At 63.9% G+C, this 12,489-nt stretch overlaps 1 protein-coding gene across 1 annotated transcript in view; it reads left to right on the forward strand.

Annotated features, from left to right (window-relative positions):
* The window catches only part of HS6ST1 (heparan sulfate 6-O-sulfotransferase 1), a 30,666-nt gene extending 22,795 nt beyond the window's left edge, over positions 1 to 7,871 (forward strand). The window contains exon 2 of the mRNA XM_054723319.1: positions 6,884 to 7,871. Within this exon, the coding sequence (XP_054579294.1) occupies positions 6,884 to 7,589 (706 nt within the window). The 3' untranslated portion in view covers positions 7,590 to 7,871. The remainder of the gene's footprint in view (positions 1 to 6,883) is intronic.
* Positions 7,872 to 12,489: the final 4,618 nt, after the last annotated feature.

Consider the following 12,489-nt stretch of genomic DNA (forward strand, 5'->3'; position numbering starts at 1 on the left):
GGCCTGCCCTTCCCCTGCCAGGCGTCATGGGCAGCGGAGGAGCCACCTCCGCGGCCTCCTTGCCCGTGCAGGGCCCTGGGATCGGGCTGTCACACCCTCGGGGCACAGGCTGGTGCCCAGGCCTGCCGTCCAGAGGAGCCAGTCTGCTGGGGGAGGGGAAACAGACCCGGGGTGGCACGTGGGGGCTGCACGGGCGCGTGGGTGTGAGGCTGGGAGGGCTCTGCCACGTCCGCTGCTGCCGGGCTGGGAGGGAGCAGCCAGCGTGCTGCAGCCCGGAGGGCGAGGGCAGGCTCCCACCTGCCTGCTGCACAGACTGCCCTGGAGGTCAGGGCCCCGTGGCGCCCGCTCAGGCCAGGGTGTGCTGTAGGCTACGCTCGCAGGAAGTGGCCCAGCTCTTCACCCTGAAGTACACCTGGCCGCCGCGGCGGGAGCCCAGGGGAGCGGCCCTCCCGGCGGGGTGGAAGCAGCACCAGCTGGTGCCTGGCTGGGGAAGAGCTGTGGTCGCTGCTTGGAGAGGCCGCTGAGGGCCGGCCAGTGAGTGCTGGTCCGTGCCAGCGACCTGCCACCCTTCCAGGTCCCAGAGGACCCTCCCCTTGGGCCGGGCGGCGGGAAGGTGGGGGGACGGGGCAAGGCTACAAGGCGGGGCTGGCAGACGCCAGAGGAGGGGTGGCATTGCAGCAGAGTGAGCACCGGGCAGGATTCGGGGACCCGCACAATTTGGGGAGCCGACTCCTGGTTTGGCAAGAAGGCTGGCTGGGGCCCTCATGCTGCCCTGAAGAATCTTGGTTTTGTTTATAAAATTCTTAAAACTGTTACCTTATCAAGAAGTGCTTGGAGCATATGAAAGAACTTGTGTGACGTGCAGAAGAGATACAGCGTGGCGCGCGCGCACTGGTGCCGCCCTGTCCCCCGCCCAGACGGGCTCGCCGCGGCATGAACGTTGGTGTTCATCGCATCGCACCTTTTCAGAAACAGTCTCAGCGTGTGTGTGTGTGTGTGTGTGTGTGTGTGCCGCTAAGGAGTGTTTTCTTTGCTTTTTATTTTTGGAAGCTTGATAAACAGTATCATTGTGCTCTGTTACATTTTCTTAATTTGCTTTTTTCCTGCAACCTCCTAGCCATCAAATTCTCCCACGTTGTGTGAGTGGCCGTGGTTTGTTCCTGTTTATGGCTGAGCGACGTTCGGTTGGAACCCACGTCCTCATGGGGCACGTGCGGCTGCGGTGGGCGCTGCGGCAGCAGCAGGCCTGTCCCGTCGCCCGGCGCAGAGGGTTCCCGGATGGTGTGTCATGTCCCGGGAAGACGTGTAGCAGGGAAGGGGTCCGTGTCTGGGTCTCCAGGTCACACCTGGGACCCCTTCTGCCTGCTGCTTCAGTGGGGGTGGGTCCCCTTGGCCACGCCTCAGTGGCAGGAAGTAGGCATCTGTATGTAATCTATATATAAAGAGGTAATATGCAGCTTAGCCGGGACACCTTAAGGCACCGTGACGGCTCAGGAGGAGCTGCGGGCGCAGATGGGTGGGAGGGGATGGCGGGGCGTGCTCTGAGCAGCCGCGGCACAGCTCAGAGCATGCCCCCCCATGGGTGGCAGTAGCGGCCGGAGCAAAGCAGCCCGGGTCCCAGGTGCCTGGTGGCGGCGGCGGCAGGGGCGAAGCCACCAGGGTCCTGGGTGCCGCAGGGAAGCCGGTGCCGGCAGCCAGGGGAAGGAAGGCCTACTCTTGTGTGAATCTTCCTGCATCGGGCCTCTGGTCTCTCCGTATGTTCTTCAACCCTGTTTTCTTGTTTTCTGTTAGTTTTTCCAGGTACAGTTTGTAGCCTACTTAAAGACAAATAATAATAGTTCCCGGAGGCTATGGTGCAGCCAGCCCCAGCCACGCTGCCCCTCCGAGTCCCGTGCGCCCAGCTCTGTCTAGCGGCTCAGTGCTGGCGGGGAAGCGCGGCGTCAGCCGTGTCCGCCCACCCTGCTGGAAGGTGAAGGTTGTTCCCAGTGCCCTTACCCGCCGTCGCCATCCCCGCCGTCGCATCCCCCACCTACCTGCCAGGCAGGGGGATGCTCAGGTTTTTACTAAGTCAGTAATCACTACATTAGAATGTCTCTAAAACCCCGTTTAGCCCTAACTGGTTTGGCTCAGTGGATAGAGCGTCGCCCTATGGACTGAAGGGTCCCTGGTTCGATTCCGGTCAAGGGCATGTACCTTGGTTGCGGACACATCCCCAGTAGGGGGTGTGCAGGAGGCAGCTGATGGATGTTTCTCTCTTATCGATGTTTCTAACTCTCTATCCCTCCCCCTTCCTCTCCATAAAAAGCCAATAAAATACATTTTTTAAAATAAAAATAAAAAAAATAAAACCGCGTTTACTTCTGAGCCTCGTGGCATACTTCATTTTTTAATGCTACATTTTGTTTTTCCTGGGCTCACCAATTGCCCTATATTTTCACTTGCTTGTTTTCTGCCTCATACTTAATTTTTTCCACTGATTCCAAAGACCCGCCACGGGCATGGCTCTTCTCCGCAGGCGCTGCGTGAGGCTGTCCATCCGCCGCCGCCCTGACCGGCCAGCAGGAGGCGCAGTGACACCCCTCCCTCGAGGCTGGTGCTCCAGGCTCCTGGCTCTCCCTTTTGTTTCTTACCTGCGGGATGAGATCACGCCAGCATCTTCCTAAAGCAGGGTTCCTGGGAAGCCGTTTCCGAGCCCTTCCCACTGGTCATGGCAGACTGCCTGCTCTCCCATCACACTCGGTCGATACCTTGAAAGGTATGAAGTCGAGGCCATCTCCCCGCACCGGGAGCCCGTGCCTGCCGGTTTGGGGTTCGGTGTTACTGTTGAGGAGCTGAGTCCGCTCTGACACCAGCCCTCTCCGTGGGCCGCCGCGCTGCCAGGATCTCACGTCTGAGCTCACGTCCCCAGGCTGGGCCCGAGCCATCTCCCTGAACGAATGAGGTTCTCTCCTCCCCTCCCTTCCCGGCTCTGGAAACGGGTCAGCACGTGGGCTGCCTGGACGGACAGGCCTGCTGGAGGGTGTCAGGCAGAAAGCCCCCAGCTGTGGGGAGCCAGACGTCAGCGCAGGAAGAAATGTGCTCTGAGGCAGACCCTCCTGTGTGTGTGTCGGGGGGGGGGGGGGGGGCTGGTTAGCCAGTGGCAGGGCGGGGGACACCTTCGCACGTGCACAGCTGTTTGCCCGGCCCACGTCCTCGTGTCTGAGTGTGAGCACCCCGAGAATGCCGAACAGGTCATCCCTGTGAGCCACCTGGGTGTGGGACCCGTCCTCGGGGTCTTTCCCACATCACACGTGCCCTTGCACCCCCTGGCGGCCCTTGCACCCCCGGCAGCAGACGGTAAACCAGAACAAACAGCCGTGTGCCTGGGGACCGAGCTAATGGGCCCAAAAGCCCAGCGAGGGAGATGGAGGAGGGGCTTCGGGGCGGGGGCGGGGGGCGGCCAGGCCCAGGCTGTGGCCACAGTGGCTGCTGTGCGGTGGCAGCAAGTGAGCGAGGGCAGGCGGGCAGGCAAGGCGAGCGGAGGTGGGCATGTGCCCGAGCCCCCGAGGAGGGCTCCTGAGCCCGCCCGCAGGAGCAGGCGGGGCATCAGCAGGGACTGGGCTGCTGGCCCTCCCACAGGCCTGTCTGGCCGACGGGCCCAGGGCGTGGCAGTGTCCTGAGCAGAGAAGGTGTGGTGTGCCCATCCTAACACCCTTCCTCATGGGCCAGCCCTGCTCCCCAGACGGGCAGCAACCTGGGGCGCAGCAAGGAGAGCCACCCCCTCAGCGTCCATGTGGCAGATGGGGAGCTGTGGGGTCAGTGACCGGCTCTGGGGCTGGTCACCCCTCGCTCCACCAGGGACCCCAGGCCCATGCGATACCCGCAGACGGCACCCCTGTGGCCCTCAGCAGCCCCATCCGTGGGCCCTCAGCACCCAGACTCCACAGTCGGCCGGTCCTCTGGCAGCAGGGGCGTCTTCTGTGATGGGCGTTAGGCCCGCCAGCGCGGACTCGCCGCCTCAGCTCAGTGTGGCAGGAAGTCTTCTGCCGCCTGTGGCTGTGACTCGGGGACCTGCGAGCAGGGGCCCCCTCAGGCAGGGAGGCTCCCCTGTGCTGGCCCTCCAGGTTCCAGCGCAGGCCCTGGGTGCCCTACCGCAGAGCTGGCATCAGGCCGCAGGATGCAGGCCGCAGGCTTCCCCCGACGCCTGGGGCCGTGTGCGCAGGGGCTGCGGGACCTCGGGTGAGGTGGCTGCAGGGGCTGCGGGGACACGCCTCTGCCAGGTAACATGCACGTCCTGGTTTTGTGGGTCCAGGAAGAACCCCCACACTCGTCTGTTTCCTGGTGGGTGGGGTTCTGTGTGGCGGCCTCCCTGTGGGGCCTGGGCGGGCGGGGCTGGACGTGGCAGCAGACACAGAACCTCCCGGGAACGTGCATGCATGCGCAGTGCTTCGTGAACACACGTGTGTCTGGGCGTGCCCTGTCTCGGCCTCTTTAGAAGCGGTTGTGGGTCAGGGTCTATCGGTCTCACACCTGGTCTCTGGGAGCTGGCCTGTGGTGGGCCCCACCGGAGTCTGCAGGGAGCAGCCTGGGGCCACGGGCACCAGGCAGCCGCCTCGCCTCAGGGCAAGTGTCCTCTCCTGGGGCCGAAGGTGAGGCCCCTGCCCTGGGACCCCTTCTACCTGGGACCCCTCGCCCTTCCTTCTCGGTCCTGTCCCAGGGAGGCACCGTGGCCTGGCTCAGCGCACACACAGGAGCCGGCCGCCTGCCATCCACTCCCTGCCCGAGGGTGAGCTCAGAGGTCAGGGTTCAGCCACAGCTGTGCCAGGCCCGTGAGGAAGGCGTGTCTGCCGAGCGAGGCTGCCTGGGGGTCTGGCTAAGGCCTAGAGGAGGGGCCCGGGTCAGCACTGAAGGAGCGAGGGAAGAGGACCCCGACAGAGCAAGGCCCTGGGGTCCCCGGGAGCCAGGAGAGGCCAAGGGGAGGTCCCAGGAGCCAGGGAGGGACTCGAGGGTGCAGGTGGCCTTCGCTCCTCTCCCAAGGGCGGCAAGAGCCACTGAAGCAGGTTCCACAGGAGCTGGGGGTTCAGGTTTGGGCCACAAGCTACTCCCTCTGGAGGGGCTGGAACAGGAGCTGCACAGGGCCCTGCCCGCACTGGGTGGCGGCCTCCGCGGCACAGCACCAGCCGTGGCAGCCGGGGACTGGCTGGAGGAAGCCAGCTGCCCTTCTGGCGTGGGCCCTGCTGGGAGGGGAAGGGGTGCCCCGCCCCCTAAGGAAGGTCCTCAAGAACTGCTATCCTCCAGTGTCCTGGAGGTGCCCTCCGGCTAGAGCGCCCCCGTCGCTCTAGCGTTGTCCTTGCCGTTACCCCTGGGCCCTCTTACCCATGGTCAGACCAGGGCAATGCCAGCAGAATCCTCAGGTGCGTCGCACGCCGAGGCTCTCCCCGATGGCGTGAGGGGTGGCGGGTGAGTCGGGTGCTCTTGTTGAGGAGGGTGGTGTGGGTGCCGTCCAGCGGGAGTGGTGTGTGGGGCCGAGTTGGCCCCTGCTGCCCACCCCACTTTGCATGTCAGCTTTGCCCGCCCTGGGGCCCTCCAAGAATAGCTGGCGCAGCCCCACCCAGGCCCGTCCTGGGAACACCTGGGCTCCAGCTCAAGGTGCCCTGGCCCCTGGGGCCAGCCATTCATGTTCTTCAGGTTACAGAAGACCAGAGAAAAACAAGCCGTGCGTAGAGAAAGGGAGTTACATTTTATTAAGGGCAGGGCCAGAGAAAAATGTGCCTTTCTAATTCTGGGCCCCCCCCCACATGGAGGAAACCTTTTCTATTTATACTTTTCCTAGATCAGTGGTCGGCAAACTGCGGCTCATGAGCCACATGTGGCTCTTTGGTCCCTTGAGTGTGGCTCTTCCACAAATTGCCACGTGCGGGCGCACGTACAGTGCGATTGAAACTTCGTGGCCCATGCGCAGAAGTCGGTTTTCGGCTCTCAAAAGAAATCTCAATCGTACTATTGATATTTGGCTCTGTTGACTAATGAGTTTGCTGACCACTGACCTAGCTCTTTTGTCTCCCAAATTTGGAATGAGACTTCAGGGCCTTCTGGGAAAGAAGGCCTGCGTGCTGGGAAGGGGCCATGAGACCAAGGCCTGGCCTGGCGCCAGCACTGACAACTTAGTCTGGGGAAGGTTTATGGCCTCTCTGGAATGGGAGTGGTCTTATTTTCCTTGTTATTTAAGCAGCACGCATTTACAGAAGCCAAATAGCAGGGTTAGAATTTCAAACAGCAGTTCTTATAGAAGACGGGTGCTTCACAGGGACAGGGTCACGATCGGCCTCTGCCCCGGAGGTGGGTCAGAACCTCCCTGGGCTCATTTCTCCCCTTGTATGGATACGCCCTGTGGACAGGCCCGGCTCAGGGGCTGGCACGGTTCTCAGGAAACAGCACAAATTACGGATTGTCGTTCACCCCGGGGACTGGGCTGGGCTCTGCTGGTGCGCCCCCCGCCTCTCGGGAGCCTGGGCGTGGGTGTGCCCGTGAGAGGCCCCAGCTAGTGCCCTGCTGCGTGGGCCCGGTGGCGCTGAGCCTGTGCTGGGAACGGCTCTTTGCGCCACTGGTTCTAGGTGCACGGGCTCAGGGGCTCACACTCCAGCCCAGCAGGTCAGACCAGGCTGTCCCGGGAACTGTGGCCAGTGGCAGGGCACCAAGGCAGCACCGCGTGGCCACACGCGGCCAGGGCGGTGGCTGGGTCTCTCATTTATGGCCTAAGGGTTTGAGATCTCAGCCTAAGGGTTCGCATCAGAGGTGAAGTCTGGGGCCCACGGTGGGACTCAGCGTCAGCCAGATCAGCCCCCAATCCCCCCCCCCCCCCCCCCCCGTGTGTTCTGCACCTCACTGCCCCGTCTCGTTGCAGGAAGTTCTACTACATCACGCTGCTGCGTGACCCCGTGTCCCGCTACCTGAGCGAGTGGCGGCACGTGCAGCGCGGGGCCACCTGGAAAACCTCCCTGCACATGTGTGACGGGCGCACGCCCACGCCCGAGGAGCTGCCGCCCTGCTATGAGGGCACGGACTGGTCGGGCTGCACGCTGCAGGAGTTCATGGACTGCCCCTACAACCTGGCCAACAACCGCCAGGTGCGCATGCTGGCCGACCTGAGCCTGGTGGGCTGCTACAACCTGTCCTTCGTGCCCGAGGCCCGGCGGGCCCAGCTGCTGCTGGACAGTGCCAAGAAGAACCTGCGGGGCATGGCCTTCTTCGGCCTGACCGAGTTCCAGCGCAAGACGCAGTACCTGTTCGAGCGGACGTTCAACCTCAAGTTCATCCGGCCCTTCATGCAGTACAACAGCACCCGGGCCGGCGGCGTGGAGGTGGACGCCGACACCGTCCGGCGCATCGAGGAGCTCAACGACCTGGACGTGCAGCTCTACGACTACGCCCGAGACCTGTTCCAGCAGCGCTACCAGTACAAGCGGCAGCTGGAGCGCCGGGAGCAGCGGCTCCGGAGCCGCGAGGAGCGCCTGCTGCACCGCGCCCAGGAGGCGCCGCGGGAGGAGGCGGAGGAGCCGGGCCGCGTGCCCACCGAGGACTACATGAGCCACATCATCGAGAAGTGGTAGTGGCGGCCGCAGGCCCGAGGGGCGGGGCCTTCCAGGTCCGCTCCCCGAGGGCAGGTGCGTCCAGAACTGAGACGGGGATGGGCAGTGGCCCGGTGGGGCCGGTGCTCCTGGGTTCCCAGGCCTGGGTCTGAGGAACCCACCTGTGCCGCCCACGGGCTCGGGGGGAGCGGAGTCCTGTGGCCGTGGCAGCAGGTGGAGATGTGAAGACAAGGGACAGACCACAGAGCCAGGAGTGGGGAGTGGCCCCGCCCACTGCACACACCTCCCTCCCTCCCCCTCCCCCCCCCCCCCCTCTCTCTCTCTCTCTCTCTCTCTCTCTCTCTCCCTCCCCCCCCCCCCCCCCCCCCCCCCCGCGGTAGGGTTCCTCCAGCTCGAGCCATCCTGCAGCCCTGGGCCTCCAGCCCCCTCCTTGGGGCTGCAAGCCCTTGAGATGTCAGGAGGGGGCTCCACACTCGCCCCTGTTCAGCAACAGGCCCTCTGAAGCCAGGAAGACACTCTGGTCCAGCCCTGGGGCCCCGCCCCCTTTCTGTCATCTCAGACTGAGGCATGGAGCACACATCCAGGAGGGGGAGTGGGGAGGCTGCGCCCAAGCATGGCCATTGGGGTGCCCCCATCAGCCCAGCTCAGAGTCGGGGGGCATAGCTGAGGGCCCCTGCCCTGCCCTCCTCTGGCCCCTGGTACCTGTGAGGACTGCCTGGCCCGGAGAGCCCCCCATTGGACGGCAGGACAGGGCGTGCCGGCTCTCGGGTTCCCACCTAGGCTCCCAGCATTGCCCTGCCCCCGCCCCCCCAAGGCTGGCAGGTCCTGCAAACTGCAGAGCCTGAGGCCCAAACCTGGGGTCCGGGAGTTGAATGAGCCCCACACTGAGGAGGACCAGCACCCCGTTTCCAGGAGGCAGCAGGCGGGGTACAGGCCGCCCACGAGGGGCCAGCAAGGGCAGCAGCCTCACAGGCAGTCCCCGCCCGCGGCCCCGCCAGCCGCCTGCCCCGGGAGTGAGGGTTCAAGCAGGAGCCGCCGGTGTCAGGTGAGGGGCTGCCCAAACTTAGTCCTGTCCGCTTCCCACGCTGGCCCCTCCATCTTGTGTCCAAAGACAGAGCAGCCAGCGGGCCGATGGGTGGTGCCAGTCCGGCCCAGGGCCACCCACGGTGGGCAGACATCGGAGACCAGCACCCAGGTGACCTAGTGGCTCTTAAAGGGAAGCAGAGGACAACATGGCAGAGGGGCCTGCACCGGCGCTCAGCACGGCTGCGGGCGCAGGAGCGGACATGCGAGAGCTTGGGAGGCGCCGCCTCGGGTGCAAGCGGGTGCTCAGGCCTTCCGGGGCGGCCGGCTCCGCTGCAGCGGTTCCCAGGGGTGGCCTGAGCCGGGACCCTGCCGCCCGCGGGGGATGTGTTAGCCAGGGCCTGGTCCCGTTCCCTCGGAAACGGCCCTCCTCGGTGCCCTGGCTGCATCTGGAGAGCAGCGCCCAGGCCCAGGTGCCCAGAGGAGGTGCAGGCAGGCAGCTTCCCGCAGCCCTCAGGCTCCTGCCTGGCATGCCCCAAGCAGGCCGCCTGCTGCAGAGGAAGCGTCCTCGTGCCGACGGTCCACTCCGATGCCAAGGGCAGGACTCCTCGGTGGCGCGGGTGGCCCCACGCAGACCCCTCTGGCGCTGAGAGGAAGGAGCAGCGCAGGGAGGGACCCTCGCTCCCCACAGGCCCCTCCAGGGGGCCTGAGCCTGAACTCAGAACTGGAGGTGTTTAACTTGGACTGAGCAGCATTTAAAGCTTTATTTATTTATAGCTTCTTGTTTAAAAACAGTGCTGAGAAGAAATCTGGTTATTCATACAAAAACTGAGTTGATGGGAGACAAGTCATAATCTGTTTTTGTCGCGGGCAAGAGCGAATGTTGCTGATGAAATAAACCCTGAGGCGGAGCTGGTGTGTGTGTGACCGTGCCCAGGGCCTCGGTTCGTTTTCAGATGCCCCTCGGGCCCAGGACCGGCCTCCACTGCTGGGCCCCTCCCCTCGTGGCTGCTGCCCCCCAGCCCTGCTTCCCCCTCTGTGCCCTGGCCACACCCAGCACTCGGCTGTGATGAGCAGCTGCAGCCTCCTGGGTGGCCTGCTCCCTGCAGCCTCCCTGTGTCCTCACCTCAGACGGTCTCAGCAAGCGCTTGTCCGCATGGGATGCTCGGCCCCCTCCTCCCCTCCACCTAGGGGGTCGCCCCGCCCCACCCTGCAACAGGCACTCGGGGCTCCTGGGGTGTCACCAGACTTGAGAGAAGCCTGCAGTCCCCTGGGCAGGAACCAGGCCTCGGGGACCTCAGGACTAGAGGCGGCGGGGGCGGGGAGGGGGGAAGAACTGAGTGCAGCAGAGTGGGGGGACACTTGGCTCAGCACCTTCCTGGCCCCCAGGCCCCCTCCTCACAGCTCCTGCTCCGGTGGACCCCCTCGCTGCCCCCACACCACGGAGCCCTCTGGGGGGCTCACCGAAGCACCACCACCTCCTTTATCTTCTGCATCCCCGCCTCCCGCCCACCAGCCACCTCGTCAGGCAGGTGGCACGACCTTTTCTCCCCGCAGCGCAGCAGCCTCGGGCTTAGGGGGACCCGGCTCCCGGCAGGCCAGGGGATCTGACTTCGCACGGCCCTGCCCAGACCCCCCCAGGTGTGCCCTTGTTAGAGAAGCTGCTCACACCCTGACTTGGTTCCCATTTCCTCTGAAGTGGGATTCATTTTCCTCCGTTTGTTCAATGTCATCGTCTCCGGGGTCGAGCCAGTGGGCCAGGGTCCTCTGTGCTCTGGTGGGACCTGGCCCAGGGCACTCCTGTCCCGTGACGGCCCCTCCTCGCCCCTGCCACCGTGTCAGTAAAGCCATCAGGCCTGGCCGGGGCGGTGGGACTGTCAGCTCTCGGCTTGGGTGAGTCCCCCCACACTCTGCTGAGCCCCCGGCTCCCTTGGCCCTGCTGCCCCCCCCCCCCCCCGCCTTCCAGAGGTCCCTCTCCCCAACCCCCACAGCCATGGAGGCCTGGCTCTGATTGGCCACATGGCCATGTCCGTGCCACTGCGACTAGTCCGAGGCCGTTCCTCTCAGCCCATCCACGCTGTCCTCAGGCCTGACCCTGCCAAAGGCCATGGCTGCCTCCGCGGCTCTCACCACCCCCTCTAATGGGCCCATCCGCAGGGTCAGCCCTACCCCGTGGCTCATGGAACCCTGGGATTTGTCGGAAATGAACCTGGGGCTGTGGGAACACACTTTTCTCAAACGAGAGGCCTCTCCAAGGTCCTGGGAGCCAGCCTGGCCCTCCGGCAGCCTCGGGGCGGGCCCAGGGCCCTGGAGCTGCAGGCGGCCTGGCCCTGAGCAGCGAGCCTGGGGAGGGGCCGCTTGTGGGGACACTGGCCGGAGGGCCTGCCCTGAAGGAAGGGCTTTGGGGGAACTGGCTTCCAGCTGGAATACTCGTTCTTTAGGAAGCTGCTGGGCCCTGCGCTCAGGCGGGAGGCACTGCAGGGCAATCCGGAGGCAATTTCTTCAGTCAAGGGATTTAAAGATCAGGCATCGGAGGCGCCTGCTGGCTGTCTCCCCCTCCTCCTCCCGCTCTCAGTGGAGCTCAGCCAGCCAGCATCAAGTAAGACTGCATGCACGCTAGCCCCCACCCCCACCCCCGGCAGGTGGCTCGCCACACGCCCGCCTGGAGCGGGAGGAGGGAGCCTGCAGCTGCGGGAAACAGTCTGGGAAAAGCAGTGGTCCTCCCTGCTCCCTCCCCGCCATCGCTGGGATGGGGAGGTGATGGCTGGAGGCCAAGCAGCCACTTGAACCATGAAGGAGGAGTGCGAGGGTAGGAGGGCTGCCCACAGGCCCTGAGGGTTACGGGCCACCTGCCCACCTTGGGCAGGTCCTCCAGCCTGGATTCATGAAGCATGGGCCTCAGGTAACCGCAGGTGAGGTGCGGCTGGGTTTCTGTCACTCCACTGAAGCTCGTCCTCCTGCGTGGGCCGCACGCGCAGCCACTCCACACGGCACTCGGCGGCCACTGCAGCCCGCGTGGCCATCGCTGGGCCTCTGTTCCTGCCCCCACGCCGCTCCCACAGCGGCTGCCGGGTGAGTGGACGGCTGTGTCTGTACCTTCGTAGCTGTGAAGCGTGAATGAGTTACCTATCGGAAACAGGTGAAAACACGCAAAGCAAAACGGAAGGGAACTGCGAAATTCATGACAGATTTTCTCAGAATGGGGAGAGCGGAGAGGGCGGACTCCGGTGGAAGAGTGGGGGAACTTCAGCTTTGGAACATGCTACATGTTACAGTTAGAAAACAAGCAAGTAGACTCGAAAAAAGATGGCGACTGGCAAGAAGGTAGGGAGGGAGAGTGTGTGAGAGAGTGAGGGAGCGATAGAGGAGTGGGTGGACGTGTGTGGTTGTGTGTGTGAGAGTGAAATAGGGACAGTTAGATCCTGCAGGTCTTCCAAGGGGCGGCCAAACCGGGCAGTCTTAGACGGCAAAACCCCGCTGCCACCGCAAACACTCCGCAGAGGACACTGCCAGCACAGAGACCGCGCCATCTTGAAGAACAGAACTGCTCGAGACTAGGATCCTAGCCTCGCCACTATCCAATCTGGTCTCAGTTGAAAACGGGGACCCTACAGCCACTCGGGTAAAAGACCTGCGACCACAGCTGCAGACCCAGGGACACCAAGACACCAAGCACCCCGACCACAGATTTCTTTTTTTTTTTTAATATATTCTATTGATTTTTTACAGAAAGGAAGGGAGAGGAATAGAGAGTTAGAAACATCGATGAGAGAGAAACATCGATCAGCTGCCTCCTGCACACTCCCTACTGGGGATGTGCCTTCAACCAAGGTACATGCCCTTGACTGGAATCGAACCTGAGACCCTTGAGTCCGAAGGCTGATGCTCTATCCACTGA

Source organism: Eptesicus fuscus, chromosome 11, assembly GCF_027574615.1.
Source record: "Eptesicus fuscus isolate TK198812 chromosome 11, DD_ASM_mEF_20220401, whole genome shotgun sequence".
NCBI classification, from domain to species: Eukaryota; Metazoa; Chordata; class Mammalia; order Chiroptera; family Vespertilionidae; genus Eptesicus; species Eptesicus fuscus.